The sequence below is a fragment of the Diabrotica virgifera genome, chromosome 8, assembly GCF_917563875.1.
Source record: "Diabrotica virgifera virgifera chromosome 8, PGI_DIABVI_V3a".
NCBI classification, from domain to species: Eukaryota; Metazoa; Arthropoda; class Insecta; order Coleoptera; family Chrysomelidae; genus Diabrotica; species Diabrotica virgifera.
The window spans coordinates 112,039,683-112,061,514 of NC_065450.1; the positions used below are offsets into that span (position 1 = coordinate 112,039,683).

Below are 21,832 nucleotides of genomic sequence, written 5' to 3' on the forward strand. Positions count from 1 at the left end.
TTCAATAATTAAAATACTAACTGTTTTTTTGAAAAATGCTCAGACCCGTCGATTAGTATATCAAATTGTCATTTTTGACATATAATAATAATGTATACAGGGTGTCCCAATTTAGAGATATGACGTCATCGTTGATTTTCTTACATGGCAACACTATCATTTTGATAGCTATTTTGATAGCGTGTGTAAAGTTATACACATCTTAAAAATTTCAAAATTTTATTCCCTACCATTTACAAGATAATAAAAAATAACAAAGTTATGAAGAACAAGAAGTAATCAAATAATAATTGAATTTATTTATTTCAATTAAGCAAATGCTCATAACGTTGCCCATTGACAATTTGACAATAATTGAGGGCAACATTATGAGTGTTTGCTTAATTTATTGAAATAATTAAATTCAATTATTAGTTGATTACTTCTTTTTCATAACTTTGTTATTTTTTATTATCATCTAAATGGTAGAGAATACAAATTTGAAATTTTGCAGTTGTGTATAACTTTACACACCCTATCAAAATAGCTATCAAAATGACAGTGTTGCCATTTAAGAAAATCAACGATGACGTCATATCTCTAAATTGGGACACCCTGTATACATTATTGTTATATGTCAAAAAGGACAATTTGATATACTAATCGACGGGTCTGAGCATTTTTCAAAAAAACAGTTAGTATTTTAATTATTGAATATATTCCAAATTACAGATATAACTTTGTTATTTTCTATTATCTTGTAAATGGTAGAGAATAAAAATTTGATATTTTGCAGTTATGTATAACTTTACAAACCCTATCAAATTAGCTATCAAAATGACAGTGTTGCCATTTAAGAAAATCGACGATGACGTCATATCTCTAAATTGGGACACCCTGTATACATTATTATTGAATGTCAAAAAGGACAATTTGAAATACTAATCGACGGGTCTGAGCATTTTCCAAAAAAACAATTAGTATTTGAGATATTGAATTTATTCCACTTTACAGACTCTCTCTGTATACTTTATTTATAGGAACTAGGAACTTCATTAATGCACGACTGCACTTGCACGATAAACAGAAAACACAAATATATCACGCAGGATGTATTTTCATAAAAACGAGATTCAGATAATGACGCCCTAGGAAGCATGCACATTAAAAGAGGTTTAATCTCTGTTCTGTTTCTGTTCCAAACTATTTTTAGAGTCAGTACCGTTGTTGTATATTACAAGCGCGTTTGCCATTCTGTGAATTATCATAAATAAACCATCCTTCAGTATTCCACAACAATTAACAGCGATAATCCCCTAAAAGTACCTGCCTAATACTAACTTTCACGACCGATAGCGCGAAGAGCGACAACGTTGTCAAGAAGATTCTCATTTAGTTTGTATTGGGACTTAATATAATAGTCGCGTTTTGTGTAAAATATCCATGGACCACAAATGGATGTCCAATGTACGTTGAAATCCAACGTCCAATGGACGTCCCGTAATGTACGTACATAGTACGTCCAGTTTTGGTCCATGGACGTTTGGACTTTAAATGTACGTTATATGGACGTACATCGGACGTTGTGTGCTATATGGGGCAGGCTTCAAATATAAAGAGAAAGCTTCAAAAACTACCTTTTTACATTATTCTATGGATTTTGATATTTTTTAATTCATGTAAAACACGAACGAATAAATATTTGTTGTTTGTTTTGATATTCATTGCAGTTAATTACTAGAAATTTTTTTGTGGCAGTTGCCCTGATAGATTCCTCGAGAGATTTGGCAATAGAGTCAGAACGTTTAAATTTGCATTTGCCAGATTGCACAGATGATCCGCAGATATACATTTTATGACTTCCTTTTTATTATATTATAAATATTTCTTTTTATTATTTTATTATTTGGAATGAATGTACCTGAATACTGAAATGCCCTTAGTTACTGAAAAGCGTTCACTTCGTCAGTACGCTATTTTTGTGTTTATTTTGTATTTTTTTAAATATTAAAATGCCTACAACTATTGTAGCACGTGAAAGACTTATAGTTCTTTTACCCATATAAATAGCTATAACTTCCATTTTAGAGAAATTATTTTTCCTAATAGTACTGTGGACTTGTATATCTGTATTTTCAGTTGCATATATTCTGGAGCCTGTTATTATCACAGCTTTTTAATATTTCTGTGGACTTGTTTGTATATCTCTGTTTTCAGTTGCATATATTCTGGAGTCTGTTATTATTTACATTATATTTAATATTTCTGTCTTTAATCAATGTTAAGTAAAGTCTTAAAGCAGCAGAATTTTACATATTTTACACTTTTTAACTTTATTATTGATACTAAAATCTTGTTATGTCGACATAATTAGAGAAATTTAAAATTTTTTCTCGTTATTTTATCTACATAGTTAATGTTTTCCATGTTAATAAATAAATTAATAAAAATATATCAAATGTTATTTTCCGATTTATTTTAACTGTTTCCTTATACATGTTATTTTAACATTTCCTTATAACTGTAGCTAACTTCTCGGACCCTCCAATTTAATGTTGTCCCCACACCGTAACACCAACTGTAACGATAAAACGAGCGGTTCGTATTTATATAAGGCTTTATTTATTTATTTATACAAGTTTACTTTACAAACTGTCTACCCGTCTATAGGCCTGATGAACATTCTGGAGAAATTTTCGCTCACAGCGCAGTCGCTTCTCTGACGTCACGCCTACTGTTATCCAAACGGTTGGAATTCGCTAGTCGTGGGGACCGTTTATTGCGCCTATTCGAAACTCTTTCGTTACAGTATTTAAATTAGGCATTTGCTCGTAGATAAATAAATAGATATTTCTTTGTGATATACCTACCTTTTTTGCTGTGGTCACAATAAAAAACAATTCTAATTTGTATCAATTAGAAGATATTTATGTGATACCTACCATGTTTGAACACTTTCATTATGAATAATGGTTTAAAATTTAGCAATTTAAAAAATCATTTTGTATTTCAGGTGTGTGATTTTTGTAATGATTACCTACAAATATAATTGTAAATTTTAATTAATGGCAAATTAATGGTAATACCTAATTTTGTTTTATATGTATTTAAATATATTTTTTTTAAATTATTTTTTGCTATAATTTTTGTATGGTTCATGTAATACCATAATATCAGAATGTAAAAATACACTTCAATAAATATTCTGAGGACTTTATAATATGACCAATAAGAATTAAAATTTAAAGGGTTTTCACCCACATCTTGGTGGCTCAAGCATGTCTTTAACCTGTAAAAAGCACTAATGATGGAATTTTTATTCCGAAAATATTCTGTGGTTTAGCCCCTTAAGGGATTTTGATAAAATATATTTTTTATAAAGGATTTTTGTAATATAAAAGTTTAGTAGATACACTGTTCCAAGAAATTAACGCGCTACCTTAAAAATCTGTCATTTTTGATGTCTAGAATTTTCTAAACCTGTTTTCCGATTTAAGGGATTTTTTAATATGTTACAGCCCTATTCCTGAAGAGTAAAGAGTAGCATGTCATCATAATTTTTGTTTTTAGAAAGTTCTGCGAACTTTCAACAGTGAGGTAACAGTGCGTCGGCAATAATACGGCAGTGACAGTGACATACTATCAAAAACAATAATTATAAAAATATACTCATAGGCGCGGTAAATGCTGCTAAGTCAGTCACGTTCGATTTCTTGTTATAGAAAATCGATTTTTGTAGATCCAATGTGACACAAAATCTACGCATGGGATAAAAAAGTTTATTTGAAGAAAGTGTATTTTTTGTTCTTCTTAATGGCGGTACACGCTCCTTTTTGCAATATTTTATTTAGTTATAGAGTAATTTCCACATACTAACATATTTCCCAAATTGGGCTCTGTACCGCCATTCTTTATTATATTACGAATATGTATGCCAAATATCTCGAAAAAATATTCAAAATTACAGTCGCAATCTTGGACCGCGTTTTCCGCGCGCTACTGTTGCCTCTTAAGAATATCACTGTAATAATATTGTTAGTGGAACCCAAATATAACAAGGGCGAAAGGAAGACCAAAAAGTAGGTGGGAAGACCAGGTATTGGAGGACATAAAAAGATTGAAAGTGCCAAGATGGAGACAGAAAATACAGGACCGGGATATATGGAGGAAAATAACAGAGAACGCTAAGAGGAACCCTAGATTAGACTAGTTAACTGGAGAGAAGAAAGAATGTGGAGTGACTCACCACAATAAATGAGTCAATGGGCTCAATAAGAGTGGCTCCAACTCCGCACGGAGTGTATAGCCTGTATATATAATATTATTAGACATGTGTCATTGGTGTACCAATGAAACTGTGTTTTTTCTCAAAGTTCGCAACACCGTGTGAAATATTTTAGCACTTATAAAATACTGAATTAAAATTGAAACCCAACTATGACCCCATGTTTTCTTAACATTATGTTTTTTGATTCATTCGTTTATGTTGGATAATAAAAAAGTCAAGTACTTTAACAATTAGCCGCGATTCTCATCAATCCAGGGTGTTTTTAAATAAGTATGACAAACTTTAAGGGCTAATTATGCATGAAAAAATAATAACAGTTTGCTTTATAAACGTATGTCTACAAATACTTCGTTTCCGAGATACTACACAACGCGACGTTCTAAATTTAGTAGGTTTTAAGAGGTAGTTATTTAGCATTTTCTCGTATACTCTTTTACATTCACCATAGACCTAGCAGACGAACAACAAGGCTTTAGAGTCGGACTATCCTGTAACGATGCAGTTTTTGTGGTTAGGCAAGTCATGGAAACATCACTAGAATACAACGTCCCGGATTACTGTTGCTTCATAGATCTACAAAAGGCATTCGACCGTATAGAGCTGAATGACATAATTCACCTGTTACTTAAACGAAACATACCATCAGATATTATCAAGACTATCGAAAATATATACATCAGAAATAACATATAGGCCAGAATTAATAACAAACTAACACAGCCGATACCAGTGGAAAGAAGTATACGTCAAGGAGACTCATTGAGCCCGCTGATGTTTAACTTAATCGTGGATGAAATTATTCATAAAATCCGAGATATCACAGGAGAATCAATATGGGACAGACAACGGAGCACAGACCTCAGGTAAAGCTGTAATATAGAGAACATAAATGACTGGACGCTGAAAAGAAAAAGAAAAACAATGGTACAGCCATATAAGCAGAATGGGAGAAGGAAGACTGGTATAGATAGCACGAGATAGATCACCAAACGGCCAAAGGAGTATGGAAAGGCCAAGGAAGAAATGGAGTGACAACCTGGATATCTGATGAGGTGGCATCCGAAGATATAACAGGCGCGAGCCTTTTAAGGAAGCAGGAAGAAGAAGAAGACATTCCCCATTGGCACGCATAATATAACCCGTATGCGCGCCAATGGCGACATAAAATTCTTAATTGTATGTCAAAAAATGCGCAATAACTATTACTTCTTCTTCTTAAGCTTTCAACTCCTATCGAAGGTTGGATATCAACATGGCGATTCTTATTTTACTACAACAGCTTTAAATATTTGGTTAGAGCCCAGACTAAACCATTCCGTTTGATTTCGTAACCAGGAGGTTCGTCTTCTTTCTACATCCCTTTTACCTTTTATTTTGCCCTCTATAATCAAATGTAGTAGACTACAATGAGAACCTCTTACTACACAACCGAAATATTCAAGCTTCCATTCTTCCTCTTCATTGTCTGTATAATTTCTTCCCTCTTATTAACCATATCAAGGACTTCAATATTGGTAATTTTGTCTACCCATGATATTCGTAGTATTCTCCGATATCACCAACGCTTACAAGCTTCAAATTTCTTAATTTCTAATTGCGTCAGTGACCAGGCCTCAGATCCATAGAGCAAAGTTGTAAAAATGTAGCAGATTGACAACCTTATCCTAAGCTTCATTTTAGGTCTCTAGTACATAACAGATGTTTCATTTTCATAAATTTTGCCTTTGCTATTTCTATACGGCTATAACTACCTCTTAAAACCCACCAAATTTTATTTGCATATCTAAACCGGTTTTGAAGCAATAAATAAATCGTTAGTTTGTAAGAAAAATTTCAATGCCTTCTATCTCGGAAACGAAGCATTTGCGGAAATACGTTTATAAAGCAAACTGTTATTATCCTTCATGCAGAATTGCCCCTTAAAGTTTGTCATAACACCCTGAATTGATGAAAAATATGTCTAGTTGTTAAAGTACCTTACCTGTTTGTGGTCCAACATAAGCAAATTAATCAAAAATGATAATGTTGAGAAAAGATGAGGCTATAGTTGGGTTTCAATTTCAATATTTTATAAATGCTAGAATATTCTACAGAGTTTTACGAACTTTGAGAAAAAACACAGTTTTATTGGTACACCTGGTATGCAATGACCATTTATCTGTCTAGCAACAATATTACTACAGCGATATTCTTAAGGAATAAGGCTGTAACATATTACAAAAATCATTTAAATCGGACAACAGAAAAATGACCCATTTTTAAGGTGGTGCGTTAATTTATTGGAGTAGTGTATAATACTAAACATGCAATTTAAATGTAAGCTACTAATTTATCGCAAAGGATCAACTAACCGATTATGCCTGGATCCCGCGTACCAAAAAACGTATATTAATTTCAGCAAGCTGAAAATTTGTTAATAGGTTAACGGTGTCTAGTCAGACAAACTTTGATGTACGGGAACACTGGAACAGGGAAAGTTTTAATTATGGAACAGGTTACAGGTTTCAAACGTCAGACTACGAAAACGTCCCATATATTTTGTCGGACAGAACTTCCAATTGATTTGTTACCCTCTCATTAAACTCTCATGCAAAAATCAGACTGCTATTTACCACCAATATAATTCCTGTCATTTGACATGTTCTACGTGTCGGACTTATTAAGATGCCCAACATATTTGTCAGACAAACCTTTTTCATATAGTATATCAAGTTTGCTATTGAATAAACTTAAAAATAACCTGCTAGTTTCCACAATCATAATCATGTAAGAATTACAAGTTCCACAATTAAAATAACGTTTCACAATTAAAACTTCCCCTGTTCCAGTGTTCCAAAGTTTGTCTGACTAGAGACCGTTTTTTAATAAATTTTCAGCTTACTATTAATCAACTTTTTTTTGGTACGCGGGATCCAGGCCTAGATGTTCTTATATAAATTCAAAAAAAGTTCCAAATTTATTCTAGACAACCCTTTATACATCTCTTTATTCAGCTGCAAAATTTCCCATTTACTATGATAAATAGAAGCCACTGAAACCTATATTTTTGCTATTAAAGGTAGAAAATATACAATTCACAACCCTCTAGGGAATAAAAATGCAAACTTTTGAAGTAGAACCTAAAAGTGGGAAAGGGTCGCTTTTGTTACAAACAAGATCAGTGGCAGTTAGGGCTTTTTATATTAGTCCAGGCTATATCGTCGCCTTCGTTAGGTAAATTATTCCGATTCGATTTTTTTGCACAAACTTATTCAAAAAGAGGTCCTTATAACAAATCCACAGGGTGCCAGGCGGCACCGTGGTCGAAAAATTGTTTAAACAATTTTTTTAATTCACAAAAATAATTTTTTCACTTCAAAGAATTTTTTTTAGATCATTTGGGTCATTCTGAGCAAAAAAGGTCTCTTGTGATTTTTCTCTAAAATTGATTGTTGTTGAGTTATACATTATTTAAATTTGAAAAATGCGAAAATGGTTATTTTCAAGGAGTAATAACTCTGTTAAAAATAATTATTATGAAAATCAGAAAGTGACCAAATCAAAGTTCAAAGCCCCCTCTACAAGATCCTGAATAAATTGTTGTCATTGTTTTATTACTAAGCTGTTCTTTTTAATTATTAACAATGAGCTCTAAGTGCGTATTAGCCGGCCGTCAATGGTGAGTGCGAAAGAGATATGCACCATTCCGGCCGTCCAATGGTGAATCTCACTTGCACTCATATTGACGGACGTCTGAATACACGCTTAGCGCTCATTGTTGATAATTAAAAATAACATCTTAGTAATGAAATAATGACAAAAATTTCTTCAGGGTGTTATAGAGCGGGCTTTAGTCTTTGATTTGGTCAGTTTCTGACTTTCATAATAATTATTTTTAACTGAGTTATTAAGCCTTAAAAATGGTTATTTTCGCGTTTTTCAAATTTTAAATCACATATAACTCAACAACAATCAATTTTAGAGAAAAATTACAAGAGACGTTTTTTGCTCAGAATGTGGATTTGTTATAAGGACCTCTTTTTGAGTAAGTTCGCCACCATCATCATCACGTAGCGCTACAACCCTGGGTGGGTCCTGGCTGATTGTACAACTTTCATCCAATTTGTTCGGTCTTCCATCAACGTAGGATCAAATGGAATGTTCATTTTTCGGATATCTGCGTGGATGTTATCTCTCCATCGCAGTATGGGACGTTCGAGTGGTCTTTTGCCTGTAGGAATCTCCTCCCATACCAGTCTTACAAGTCTCTCGTTATGAAGTCTGTGCACCTGGTGTGCCCATCTTATTTTTTTTTAATTAAATCGAATCGGAGTAATCTACCTAACGGGGGCGGCGATACAGCCTGGACTATATTATTTCGCCTCTATACTAAAACATAAGCCGGTAAATGGTCGTAGATAAAGAAGAAAATGTGTTCTGTATGTCAAAGTAGAACGAGCTTTTCTAAAGATTTTATCAAGGTGTCCCTTTGCGAGGAACTCGTAACGTACCTTGTGTGGGCAGACAAAAAGAGATTATATTTATACCGATGCTAGTTTGCTCTCTAATCTGGATTGTTTTCATAATACAAACTCGGATGTTTTTCACTGATCGATCCAGCTGGTTAGCTTAGGTTTAAAATAACTGAAACTTCTGTTAAGCATAAAACTGTGCGAAGTTATACCGGGTAGGTAAAGTCGGGTCCATAGATATTTCGCCCGCCGGCAAATTCAAACAGATAACATTTGTATTGTTATGAAATTCGAGTAACCGATGTCCCTTTGATTAAGCACACGCCGGTATTTTTACAACCGGGTTACTCATTGTAAATCAATCAAGTTTAACACTTGAAAATGTATACTTGGGCATTAGTACAGTTAAAATTGTTAGAAGATTATATTTAGATGAAATATTAAGCAATAGAATTGAAACTTTTTTCTAATTTTAAGGACAAAAAAGCAAGTTCATGAGCGGAACGTGATTCAAAATTATTTTGCAGATTATATTTGAAGCAATATTTGATTAAAACATCTCATTTTTGGTGGAAAAAATATATTAAACACATATATTAATTTGTCTGGACTAAAGGTGGTCAAAGATGGTCTGGAGTTATATTTTTGTTTGAATTTGCCGACGGGCGATAGATAGATGGTGTCAACTTTACATTATTAAGAGCGCAGGCCCAAAATTTCGACCCAATACTTTTTAAATGTATTAATTTTTTTCGGATCCTGAGAAAACTAATAAGTATTTTTGAAAAATTTTAACGCAGAATGAAAATTATATTATTACCGAGAGGCGAAGGTCCCTGAAAACTTCTATAAGGTTTATGTTAATAAGTTACAGGGATCAAAAAGAAGAAAAAATTGAGGGTTATTTACAATTTTAAGTATCTAATTCAAAAGAAACTTTTTATTTATCCTAAGGAACTTTCGGCCCTTGGTAATAATGTAATATTTCATTCTGCGTTTAAATTTTTCAAAAATATTGAACATCATGTATTTTTAAGTAAAATTTTTTAATTATAATTATTTCTTTTTTTTTTCATCCGGAAATGGTGGTTAGTTGATATTTTTCTTTTCCACGGTCAAACCATCACTAACTTATTCTGGTCTTTGAAAAATGCTGACCTTTGAAGTAGTAGCAGTGAAGAGACCTGTAATAATTTGAAAGTTGCTTGTTTGGAAGAATTACATCATATTTATATAACTATATAACGCATAAATTGAAGCTGTCAATGAGATAAAACCGATTCCCTGAGTCCTTTATTGGTCAACCTGATCGTGGATGAAATGGTAAACAAGTAAGAACTAAAACAGGATACCAAATGGGAGAAAGACAACTTAAAAATAATCTGCTATGCAGACGATGCAATACCAATCTCTCAAAGTGAAGATGATTTACAGTGTATTGCGGTTATATTAAATTGTTCACCAATTTAATATACATAATCGCCAAGAAAACATATTAATTTCCCCAAAAAAGGCAAAATGCAGCAAACCCAATAAGAAGTAAATTGGAGCTGAAGGGTTGGATGATGGAGCAAGTGATTTTCTTCTTCTTCTTATGATGTCTATCCGTTCCGGATGTTGGCGATCAGCTAGGATATCCTAACTTTGCTTGCTTCTATTCGGAATAGTCCGGTTGACGATGTATTGAACCACTTTCTAAGGTTTTGAAGCCGAGATATTATTCTTCTTCCAGGTCCTTTCTTTTCAAATAGCTTGCCCTGAAGAATGAGTTGCAACAAGCCATATATCTGTTCATTCCTCATAACATGGTCAAGGTACTCTAGTTTGCGCTCTTTGATGATAAAACAAGTGATGGAGTTTAAATATCTAGGCATCACACTATCTAGCTACGGAAAGCTCGAAACAGAAGTGGAAGATCAAGTGAATAGAGCAAACAGGGCCGCAGTTTGCCTGAATGACACAATATGGAGAAATAAAAATATCGGAGAAGAAATGAAAGGCAGAATTTACAAAACAGTCGTCAGACCAACAATGACATTCGCGGCAGAAACACGACCTGACACAGATAAGACAAAAATAGTACTCGAAACACCGGCGATGAAAATCCTTCGAAAAATCTGTGGTATGGATCATTCAACGAATATACGACTCTCTTGGATTATCTCGACAACGAATATTTGACTGTGCAACATAAGAAGTACGAAAGTAAATAGCTCTAATAATTATTCCAATAAACAACAATGAAATTTTTAATTTACTTTCGTTCTTCATATTTTGCAAAGTAAAATACTCGTTGTCGAGATAATCCAAGAGAGTCGTATATTCGTTTAATGACCCATAAGATACTATGGGACAGAGCTAGAAGTACAGATATACGACGGAGATACATTAATAACTGGGTAATAAACAGAAGAGTCGAATGAAATGACCAAATTCGCCGAATGACAACAAGTAGAGTAGTAAGGACGGAGAGAGACGGTTAACCATTAAGAAAACGATCTGTGGGAAAACCACGAAAACGATGGAACGACAACTTACTGGAGACACATTGAAAAAACAGAGTCATGTGTATATACAAAAAGAAGAAGAAGATAATTAATACGGTATCTCTAATAAAATTTTTGATGTATTTAATGTAGGATGTGAAATATTATTCTTCTTTAAGAGCCATCTGCGCGACGGAGGTCGGTAATCATCATAGCTATTCTGACTTTAGAGACGGCTGTTTTGAAAAGTTCATTTGATGTTCATCCGTATCATTCTCTCAGGTTGCACAGCGACGATATTCTGCGTCTCGCTATGCTTCTTTTTCCTTGAATCTATCCCTTCATAATCAATTGGAGCAAGTTGTATCTCTCTCCACGTGTAATATGTCCGAAGTATTTTTTCTTGTCTAATTTTTTTGTGTTGATGGTATTTAAGATTTCCATTTCTTTATTATTCTTTCTCACAACCTCTTTGTTTGTGACGTGTTATGTTCACAATATTTTCAGAATTCTTCTGTACACCCACAGCTCGAATGATTCTAGTTTTTTCATTTCTGAAGCATTTAAGGTCCAAGCTTTCATTCCATAAAACAAAGTCGAGAAAACGTAGCACCTTGCCAACCTAACTCTTAGCCCCAACTTTAAATCTCTTGTGTAGAGCACTTTTCTAATTTTGTTAAAATTTGCTCTAGCATTTTCTATTCTGATTTTGATTTCTTGGAAGTAATCACCTGTGGAGTTGATCATTGTTCCAAGATATGCATATTTTATTCGTTTATTTTTTCTCGTTAAAATTTGTCTTCTTGACGTTCATTGTTAGACCGTATTCTTGTCCAAACTCCGCTATTCTGGTCACCAGCCTCTGAAGATCCCCAATAATTTCGGCTAAGATGACAGTGTCATCCGCATATCTAATGTTGTTGATGGGAACTCCATTTACCTTTATTCCTGCTGTTTCATCCTCAAAAGCTTTTTCAAGATTTCTTTCGAGTAGACATTAAAAAGAATTGACGACAACACCCATCCCTGTCTCAACCCACGTTTGATTTTAACTTCCTCTGACAGCTGATCGTTAACACGTACTTTGGCTCGTTGCTTATATTATAAATTCGATATAATTTTTATTGAAATTGTGAAATGTAACAGTAAAACCGATTTATCTGCAACCGTGGGGAGAAAACACGACATACGTTCGTTTATGCGGTGCAAAATAACCCTGAGGGTTGCAGTTAAATCGGTTTGCCTGTTCATTGTTAAATATTCCAGGCACATATACTCTTTTAACCTATAGAAACATGAAAAAACTACAAAAAAGCTCTAACTAAAAAGTTCCTGGTCGAAGCACAGCTCCTTCAGCTACCAAAATTACTTTCTAATAGTAGGTATCCATCTAATTAAGAGATAATAGGGCAAAATCTATCAAAAGACGAAAACTTGAGTACTTAGGACATGTGATGACTATCCATGTACACCTTGGTACATCCAGAACATAATTATTTACCGTGACCTTAAAATAGATATGGTACAGGAAGTTATCAAAACACGTAGCACTACATACATTACCAAGCTGAAAGATCATAAAAACTAGTTTGAACTTAACCTCGTAGACAATTCCCAGGAGCAAAGCAGGTTAAATAGATTCAAACCACTGGACTTACCACTTTAGATTACACGTGTAAATTAATTAGTTAGTAGTTATAACATGTATATCTATTTCCTATATAACTTTATAATAATTGTACTTTGATTTTACCAGTGGGTAAAATTCTTCTTGCCTTAGTCAATGTCGCTACTTTTGTCTATCGTTGATACGCAACAGGTTGCAAAATACTTTAAAATAAAAATTGTTCTTAAAACTTACCTATTCCACATGTCGGTAAAGTCGCCGTTGGTCCCGTACTCTTGGTAGAACCGAACACGTAGAGCAGGCCTCAGTTCTTGACACACTCTCTCGAACCTAAACGCCCAAAAGGCACCCAACACTACGTCTCCGAATAACAGTACTAACAATAACAACCAATAAGCGTTCAACAACTTTTCAGATAACCTAAGCGCGGCAACGCAACCGAGTAGCTGAAGAGCGCCTCCTTGCGTGAGTAGCGCCAAATAAGCGTACAAAAATGACGGCTGGTAGAGCGTGAGAGATGGGATGAGCGATCGGCGAAAATCGAAGAGTACGGTTCTGGCGGCCGCCCCGCCGAACGCAAGCGCTCCTGCCAGCAAGGCCGTGTTGCACGTATAAATCCAGAGACGGTAGTAGCGCATCGCCCTGCCGCTGACACCCGAGGCACCTGAAACAATAATAATAATACTAATTAAATTAAAAGGCCAAGCGGTTTGGTTGTGGCGAATATTTTACTTGATACATTTATACATCGGCACAATTAGAATAAATTGGTATATAGTGCAGTTACAGAAGTAGTCCTGGATCCCGCGTACCAAATAAAAGATTATTACTAGCAAGCTGAAAATTTGTTCATAGCTTAACGGTGTCGAGTCAGACAAACTTTGATGTATGGACTGTATTATGGTAACACTAAAACAGGGGAATTTTTAATTGCGTAACGTGATAAACGTGTCATCCTGATAAGTTTATGATTGTGAAAAATAGCAGGCTGTCTATATCTGACAGGTTTCGGACGTTGGACTACGAAAACTTCCCATAATTTTTGTCGGACATAACTTCCAATTGATTTTTACCCTTTCATTAAACTATCATGCAAAAATCAAACTGCTATTTATCACCAACATAACTCATACCATTTGACATGTTCTATGTGTCGGATTGGTTAAAATGCTCAACATATTTGTCGGACAAACATTTTTCGTATATTATATAGCGCTGACTATTGAATAAACTTAAAAACAGCCTGCTATTTTTCACAATCATAAACTTGTCAGGATGATACGTTTATCACGTTCCACAATTAAATCTTCCCCTGTTCCTGTGCTCCCATTCATCAAAGTTTGTCCGACTCGACACCGTTAAGCCATGGACAAATTTTCAGCTTGCTATTAATAATCTTTTATTTGTTACGCGGGATCCAGGACTAAAGGGGTTTCAGTGATTTCGTTGAACCTTCATCGATTTTCATGAAAATTGGTGAGTACTTAGAGGATACCTCAAACTCAGAATACTAAACTGAAAATTTACAGAGCAGCAATTAGACTAGTAATCACATATGGTGCTGAAGTAGTAATGTGTCTGACACAGAAAGAGGAAGAAAGATTGAGGATACTAGAGAGGAAAATAATTCGGAGGATAGCAGGCCCACTAAACTTAGGTAATAATGAATTTAACTTAGGTAATAATGCTAAGAAAGTTACAGATCGAATATGAAAAATGGGGCCTATGTATGAACATGGAGAAAACGGAATGTTTAAGAATAGGAGAGGAAACCGAAGATCCGGAATTAGAGTTAAGAAATATAAGGAAATGTAAGGAATATAGATTATTAGGAAGCATAATATCAGAAGAAGGAACTACAAAAAGAGACATACAGCATAGGATACAGCAAGGAAAGAAAGCAACTCGTATTTTAAATGGTCTACTATGGTCTAACAAGGTGAAGCTGAACACAAAGTTAACAATCTACAGAACAATTGTGGAACCTATTATAACTTATGGAGCAGAGTGTTGGCAACTCACAGGAAAGGAAAGAAAAAATATAGAAGTAGCGGAAATGGATTACTTACGTAGAGCATGTAGAGTATCTAGATTAGAACATGTATCAAATGAGGAAATAAGACGACGGACAAAGAGTTTATATTCCACGGTTGACCATATAGAAACAAAGAAATTGCTATGGTATGGTCATGTTATGAGGATGTCAGAGGAAAGATGGCCAAAAAGAGCACTAAATTACACACCCATAAATAGAAGAAGAAGAAAGAGGAAGGCCTACAGAAACATGGAAGAAAGGCATAGAACAGTCTATGACAGATGGAGCTATTGACGAAAACGAATGGGTGGATAGAAAACGATGGCGAGCGAAATGTGGGATGCGGAGGAGACCGTAGGAACCCTACATTTATTATTATTAATAATAAATATGAAAAACTCATGAACCATGAACTAAGATAGCTTTTAAAAGGAGAAGACATCGTCAGATTTATCAAGGCACAGAGACTCAGTTGGATTGAACATATAGAAGGAAGAAATCCAGAAGCCGTTATCAAGAAAATTACCGAATGGAGACCTGTATCAGGCAGACCACGAGGAAGAGCCAAAAATCAGATGGGAGAACCAGATAGTCGAGGACCTTAGAAGATGTAAGTTAGAGAATGGGTAAGCAAAAGCAAAAACAGGAACGAATGAAGAAAAATTTTAGAGGATGCCAAGTCACACAACCAATTGTAAAACCAAAATGTTAATGCGGACTGATTCACCGCGACAAAGGAATCGGAAGTCGGAAGAGCCCAAAGAGGGCGGCAATCACTCCGATATACCCAGTGTGTAGTATATAGTAATAAATGGTTCTGTTGAACAAAAACAGCTGCAATTTAAAATATTGAGTACTGAGCATCAACTATTTTGTTAAAAATAAAAGTAAATTTTTTACTACCTTCAATGGTGTATTACAAAAACTAAAATAACAACTACGAAAGTTCTTGGCAGATATGGTTGGTCTCGAACAATGCTTATTTTAATCCATCTGCTTGCTCGTTAACCCCATGTATATATTTAGATCCAGAAGTCTAATACCTTTGTTCTAATTTCGTAGAGTGATCTTATTTTCTGCACGATGGCGTTGTAATTAAGTCGCACATCGATTGTTAGTAAGGAATTTGTACAAAGAAGTTGGAAGGTAAAACAGGAATAAAAACTATATTTTCTTTACTTATTTTAATCTATTAGTAGTTCTAAAAAGTTCTGAAATTTATTTTAACATCTTAATTAGTAGAGCAGCTATACCAAGGTGGGGACGAGGTCTGTTAGAATACGAAGTTACAAGATACAATGAAAAACTAGTTCTAATACTGTGAATTTATTTTACAATCATCTTCGTTTTTAAGTCAATATTAATGCGGACTTACTGCTGGAAAGTCAACTATACATCAAATACAAGCACATATGCAGATTCTAGAGAAGTCACTAGAATATAACATAGATACCCACCATCTTTTAGTCGACTTCAAAGCAGCCTATGACAGTGTTAAAAGAACTGCATTATATAATGCAATAATAGACTTTGGGATCCCACTTAAGTTAGTTAAGTTGACCCAAATAACAATGCAAAACGTAAGCTCGTGCGTTAGAATTCAAGGAGAAAACTCTACGTTCTTTGACATTAATAATGGTCTAAGACAGGGGGACGCGCTGGCGTGTCCTTCTTTAATATTGCTTTGGAAAAGGCAGTCAGAAAATTAAATAATAGACTCAATGGAACTATTTTTAATAGATCTTTAATAGAAAAGGCTTGCGGACGCGGCAAGTGAATTAGGACTTGTGGTAAACGAGGAAAAAACCAAATATATATTGGTTTCTAAAAACTCTCGAAATATCCAAGAGAGAATTCAAATTAAAAACCATACCTTTGAGCAAGTCAAAGAATTCACATATCTTGGATCGCTACTAAACTCAATAAACACCACAAGCGACGAAATAAAAAAACGCATAGCAATAGCAAACAGAACTGTTCACGGTCTCCAGAAATATTTAAAAAATAAAAATATGAAATGTGCAGAACTCAATATATTTATACAATACCTTAATAAGACCGGTTTTGATATATGGGGCTGAAACGTGGACCTTATCTCAAAATAATGAACGACTTCTTGGTATTTTTGAGAGAAAAATTCTTAGAAAGATTGTTGGGGTCGTAAATGAAAATGGGCTGTGGCGTCTAAGATACAACTTTGAACTGTATCAGTTATACACCGATCCAGATATTATGAAATTCGTTAAAGTGCAGAGACTTAGATTATCTGGACACATTGCTAGGATGCCAGATAACGAATACACTAAGAAATTAACATTTTCAAAACCAGAGGGCATAAGAAGTAGAGGACGACTACGAAGAAGATGGATTGATGATGTGGAAGACCTAAAGATTCTAGGGGCCAGAAGAAGGAGGGAAGTTGCCAGGAATCGACAGGAGTGGCGACTTTTTTGCAAGCAGACCAAAATCCACAACGAATTTTCGAGCCATTGTCCAAGTTTCACATGCATACAACATCGTTGGTCTCACTATTGTTTCATACGCTCGAATCTTGGCTATACTAGACAAGTTTTCTGTCTTCAATAGTGCGTTTAGTGAACCATGAACCTACTTCTTTGCTACCTTTCAAGAACTGTTTACCTATTTTTCTCTCTTCGTCTCCTCTATTTATAACTGTTACTCCAAGGTACTCAAATTCAGTTATATATATATATATATATATATATATATATATATATATATATATATATATATATATATATGTATATATATCTATATATATATATATATATATATATATATATATATATATATATATATATATATATATATATATGTATATATATATATATATATATATGTATATATATATATATATATATATATATATATATGTATATATATATATATATATATATATATATATATATATATATATATGTATATATATATATATATATATGTATATATATATATATATGTATATATATATATATATATATATATATATATATATATATATATATATATATATATATATATATATATGTATATATATGTATATATATATATATATATATATAACTGAATTTGAGTTTACCTATTTTTCTCTCTTCGTCTCCTCTATTTATAACTGTTACTCCAAGGTACTCAAATTCAGTTATATATATATATATATATATATATATGTTCGGAAAGGTTTCCGCGGTTAATACAATGAAACTTAAAGCTAAAATCAATATCAACAAAAGAATTAATATTAAAATTAAACTCACCAGGCTTCCGGGTTGAACCGCGTCGTTGGTTTCTAGGCCGAGCTTTCGACGTCCTCTCGGACGTCATCTTCAGGGCTTCTGGGGTCTCAGTCTCCTGAGGCTCCAGACACTACACTCACTACTCACTACTTCACTACTCACTGCAATACTGTTGTTGCTGACGCTGGGGCGGTCATTTATACCGTGGACTGGTGTGACTGACGTGGCTGTCGATGACGTGGCGGAGTGGGAATTAGCGCGAAGACGATTTGGAGAGGCGCGAAGATTTTTGACGGTGGGAATTGTATTTGTAGATGGAGCGGACGATGTTTTCTTTAGGAGGGGTCTCCAAGTCGAAGGTAAACGGATGCCGTCATCTCTTTTATTGAGACAATTTGGCCGTTTTTCGATTTCTATGGCATCTCGGATAATTCTTTGTTTATAGAAGCGGATGGGGGCTATGGTTCTGGAGTGTTCAAAGTCAATTTTGTGACCTGTATGAAGATGGTGTTGGCCTAGGGCTGAGCCTAGGGCTGTTCCGATTCAGTTTCAGCCCTAGGCCAACACCATCTTCATACAGGTCACAAAATTGACTTTGAACACTCCAGAACCATAGCCCCCATCCGCTTCTATAAACAAAGAATTATCCGAGAAGCCATAGAAATCGAAAAACGGCCAAATTGTCTCAATAAAAGAGATGACGGCATCCGTTTACCTTCGACTTGGAGACCCCTCCTAAAGAAAACATCGTCCGCTCCATCTACAAATACAATTCCCACCGTCAAAAATCTTCGCGCCTCTCCAAATCGTCTTCGCGCTAATTCCCACTCCGCCACGTCATCGACAGCCACGTCAGTCACACCAGTCCACGGTATAAATGACCGCCCCAGCGTCAGCAACAACAGTATTGCAGTGAGTAGTGAAGTAGTGAGTAGTGAGTGTAGTGTCTGGAGCCTCAGGAGACTGAGACCCCGGAAGCCCTGAAGATGACGTCAGAGAGGACGTCGAAAGCTCGGCCTAGAAACCAACGACGCGGTTCAACCCGGAAGCCTGGTGAGTTTAATTTTAATATTAATTCTTTTGTTGATATTGATTTTAGCTTTAAGTTTCATATATATATATATATATATATATATATATATATATATATATATATATATATATATATATATATATATATGAGGGATTCATGTGGAGGTGACAGTTGAGTGACTATGGCGCCGAATTTGCTCTGCGGAAAATGTGATAAAACGATATCAAAAAGTATTTTTAAAATACAGTGTGGAACTTGCAGCAAGTATTTTCACCTACCCTGTGTAGAAATGGAAGAAATCGACGCCAAAGTGTTGCACCGGCAAAAGAAAAGCTGGATTTGTGATGTGTGTGATCCTGATAAGGTTATGTTTGCAGGGTCTGGGTCAGCAGCGTTGCCAGGTGACAAGGACAAACCCAAAAACGAGGCTAATGGAAAAACAAACACGGAAAAGGCCAAACTGCCAGTACCAAAAAAAGAAGACGCTGAACAACCTAACCTTATAATCGAATTAAAAACATTGGTGATGGATCTCCGAAAAGACGTATCTGAAATGAAAAATTCATTAAACTATCTTAACGAACTACTTGAGACAGAAAGAGTACGAGGCCAGGTACTATCTGAAACTGTTAAGGAATTAAAAAACGAAAACTGTTTCTTGAAAAAAGAACTAGGCTATGCATCATCTTTTATTAACACTATGGAATACCAAAAGATAAAAGACAACCTAGTTATATCAGGAGTCTCAAATCTCATTACAGAGAACCCAAACCAGGCAAAAGAGGTAGCTTTCTCTGTATTAAAAAATGTTGATCTGAGCCTTAAGCAACAAAATATTAGGGCTGTTAGAAATCACAAAACTAAAAATGGGAAAAACTTACTAATAGCCACCGTGGATACTGAAAATAAGGTAAAAATTTTAAAGAATAAGGTTTCCGCTGGTCCACTAACCGGTCAGAGATGTAACTTACTTTGTGATACTAGGATCTATGTGAATGAAGAACTCACCGTTCACACCCTTAACCTGCTAAGGGAGGCAAATAAACTCAAGGAGAATGGATATCGCTTTGTATGGAGTAAGAATGGTAATGTATATGCACGAGTAAAAGAGGGGGATCCCTCTATAAAAATACATAGCTCCTACCATGTGCAGGAAATCATGCAAACTGAAGGAAAATAAGTATCCACTCCCCATTTACGTAACCCGTACCTGAAGTAAGTACTGATATCTTTAAAACCTTTTATGGAACCAAACACTATCTGTGATGAAGTACAAATATATGAGACGGAAACTCTGGATAATTTAAATAATATAAATTACTTTGATTACTGTGATCGAGATTTAAACATAATTCACCTTAACATAAGAAGCTTGCCTAAAAACTTTGACAACCTGATCTCATACCTTCAGTATCTTAATAAAAGTTTCGACGTTATTGCATTGTCAGAGACAAATAAAGTTGTAAACAAAATACAAAATCTTAACATACCAGGATATCAGCTGTGTTACAATGAAAGTGTAATAAACAAATGTGACGGCTTTATTTTTTATGTCAAATGTGAACTCTTAAAATCATTGGAAGTGATTGAAATTGAAAATTGTAAATTTCTTAGAATAGTTTTAAGTAAAAATGGGTATTCAGTGGGTATTACTGGTTATTGTAGATGTCATAATGTAGATCAATTTAATCTAATTAGTGGCCTTGAACTAATCCACACTCGTTATAGTAAAAAATGCCAGATTGAGGTCTTCTGTGGTGACACAAATGTAGATATTTCCCCAACAAAAAATGTTAATAATCCCAGGTCTAAAGAGCTTATTTGTAGGTATCTAAATGTATTTTCTGTGGAAGGGTATAAGAGTAAAATTAATTGTTCTACAAGAATTGATGGTAACTCGAGATCCTGTTTAGATCACTTTTTTGTGCGGTCAGTAAATAAGTGCAATGCTGTAGTCTTAAGAGGTAGTCACTCGGACCACTATCCCATACTCTTGAATATAACTCTAAATAATGAATTTAATAATAATAACAAAAAAGGAAGATATGGTAAAGTGTTAGATACAAATAGATTGCTAACATTATTTCAAACTGAGAGTTGGGATGATGTTATGAGGGAGCAGGATCCGAATCTTGCCACCAATAGTTTAATAAGGATAATTACACAGTTTATTAATATAGCAACACAGGTAAAATATATTAAATGCAAGAATAGAGTGAAACAACCCTGGGTTACGCAGGGGCTGTTGAACTCTATTCGGCAACGAGACAATCTAAATAAACTTTGTGCTAAAAACCCATTTAATGAAAATTTCAAAAAAGAATATATAGTATATAGAAATATTTTAAGCAAAACTTTAGGTAGGGCAAAAGAAAACTATTTTAAAAATCTAGTTGATAAAAACTGTAAGAATGCTAAGGAAATCTGGAAAACTATAAAATATGCCACAAATGAAAACTGCAATAGACCTAGTATTTCTAATATAGTAAGTAAGGATGGGAGTTTGATTGAGGATGACAGGAAAATAGCAGAAAAATTCAATAGCTACTTTAGTTATGTGGGAGAGACGTTAGCCTCAAAAATAAAAAAACCACCAGATCACATTGTAAATTCTTTAATAGAGCAAGGAAATATAAATAATAGCCTGTTTTTAAAACCTTTTTCGAGTGGTGAAATGGA

At 34.4% G+C, this 21,832-nt stretch overlaps 1 protein-coding gene across 1 annotated transcript in view; it reads right to left on the bottom strand.

Moving 5' to 3' along the window:
- LOC114336546 (tetraspanin-9-like) overlaps positions 1-13,974 on the bottom strand; it is a 116,117-nt gene extending 102,143 nt beyond the window's left edge. Inside the window, exons 1-2 of the mRNA XM_050659093.1 lie at positions 13,965-13,974; positions 13,066-13,495 (exon numbers count right to left, since the gene is read on the bottom strand). Of these exons, the coding sequence (XP_050515050.1) occupies positions 13,066-13,495; positions 13,965-13,974 (440 nt within the window). The remainder of the gene's footprint in view (positions 1-13,065; positions 13,496-13,964) is intronic.
- Positions 13,975-21,832: the final 7,858 nt, after the last annotated feature.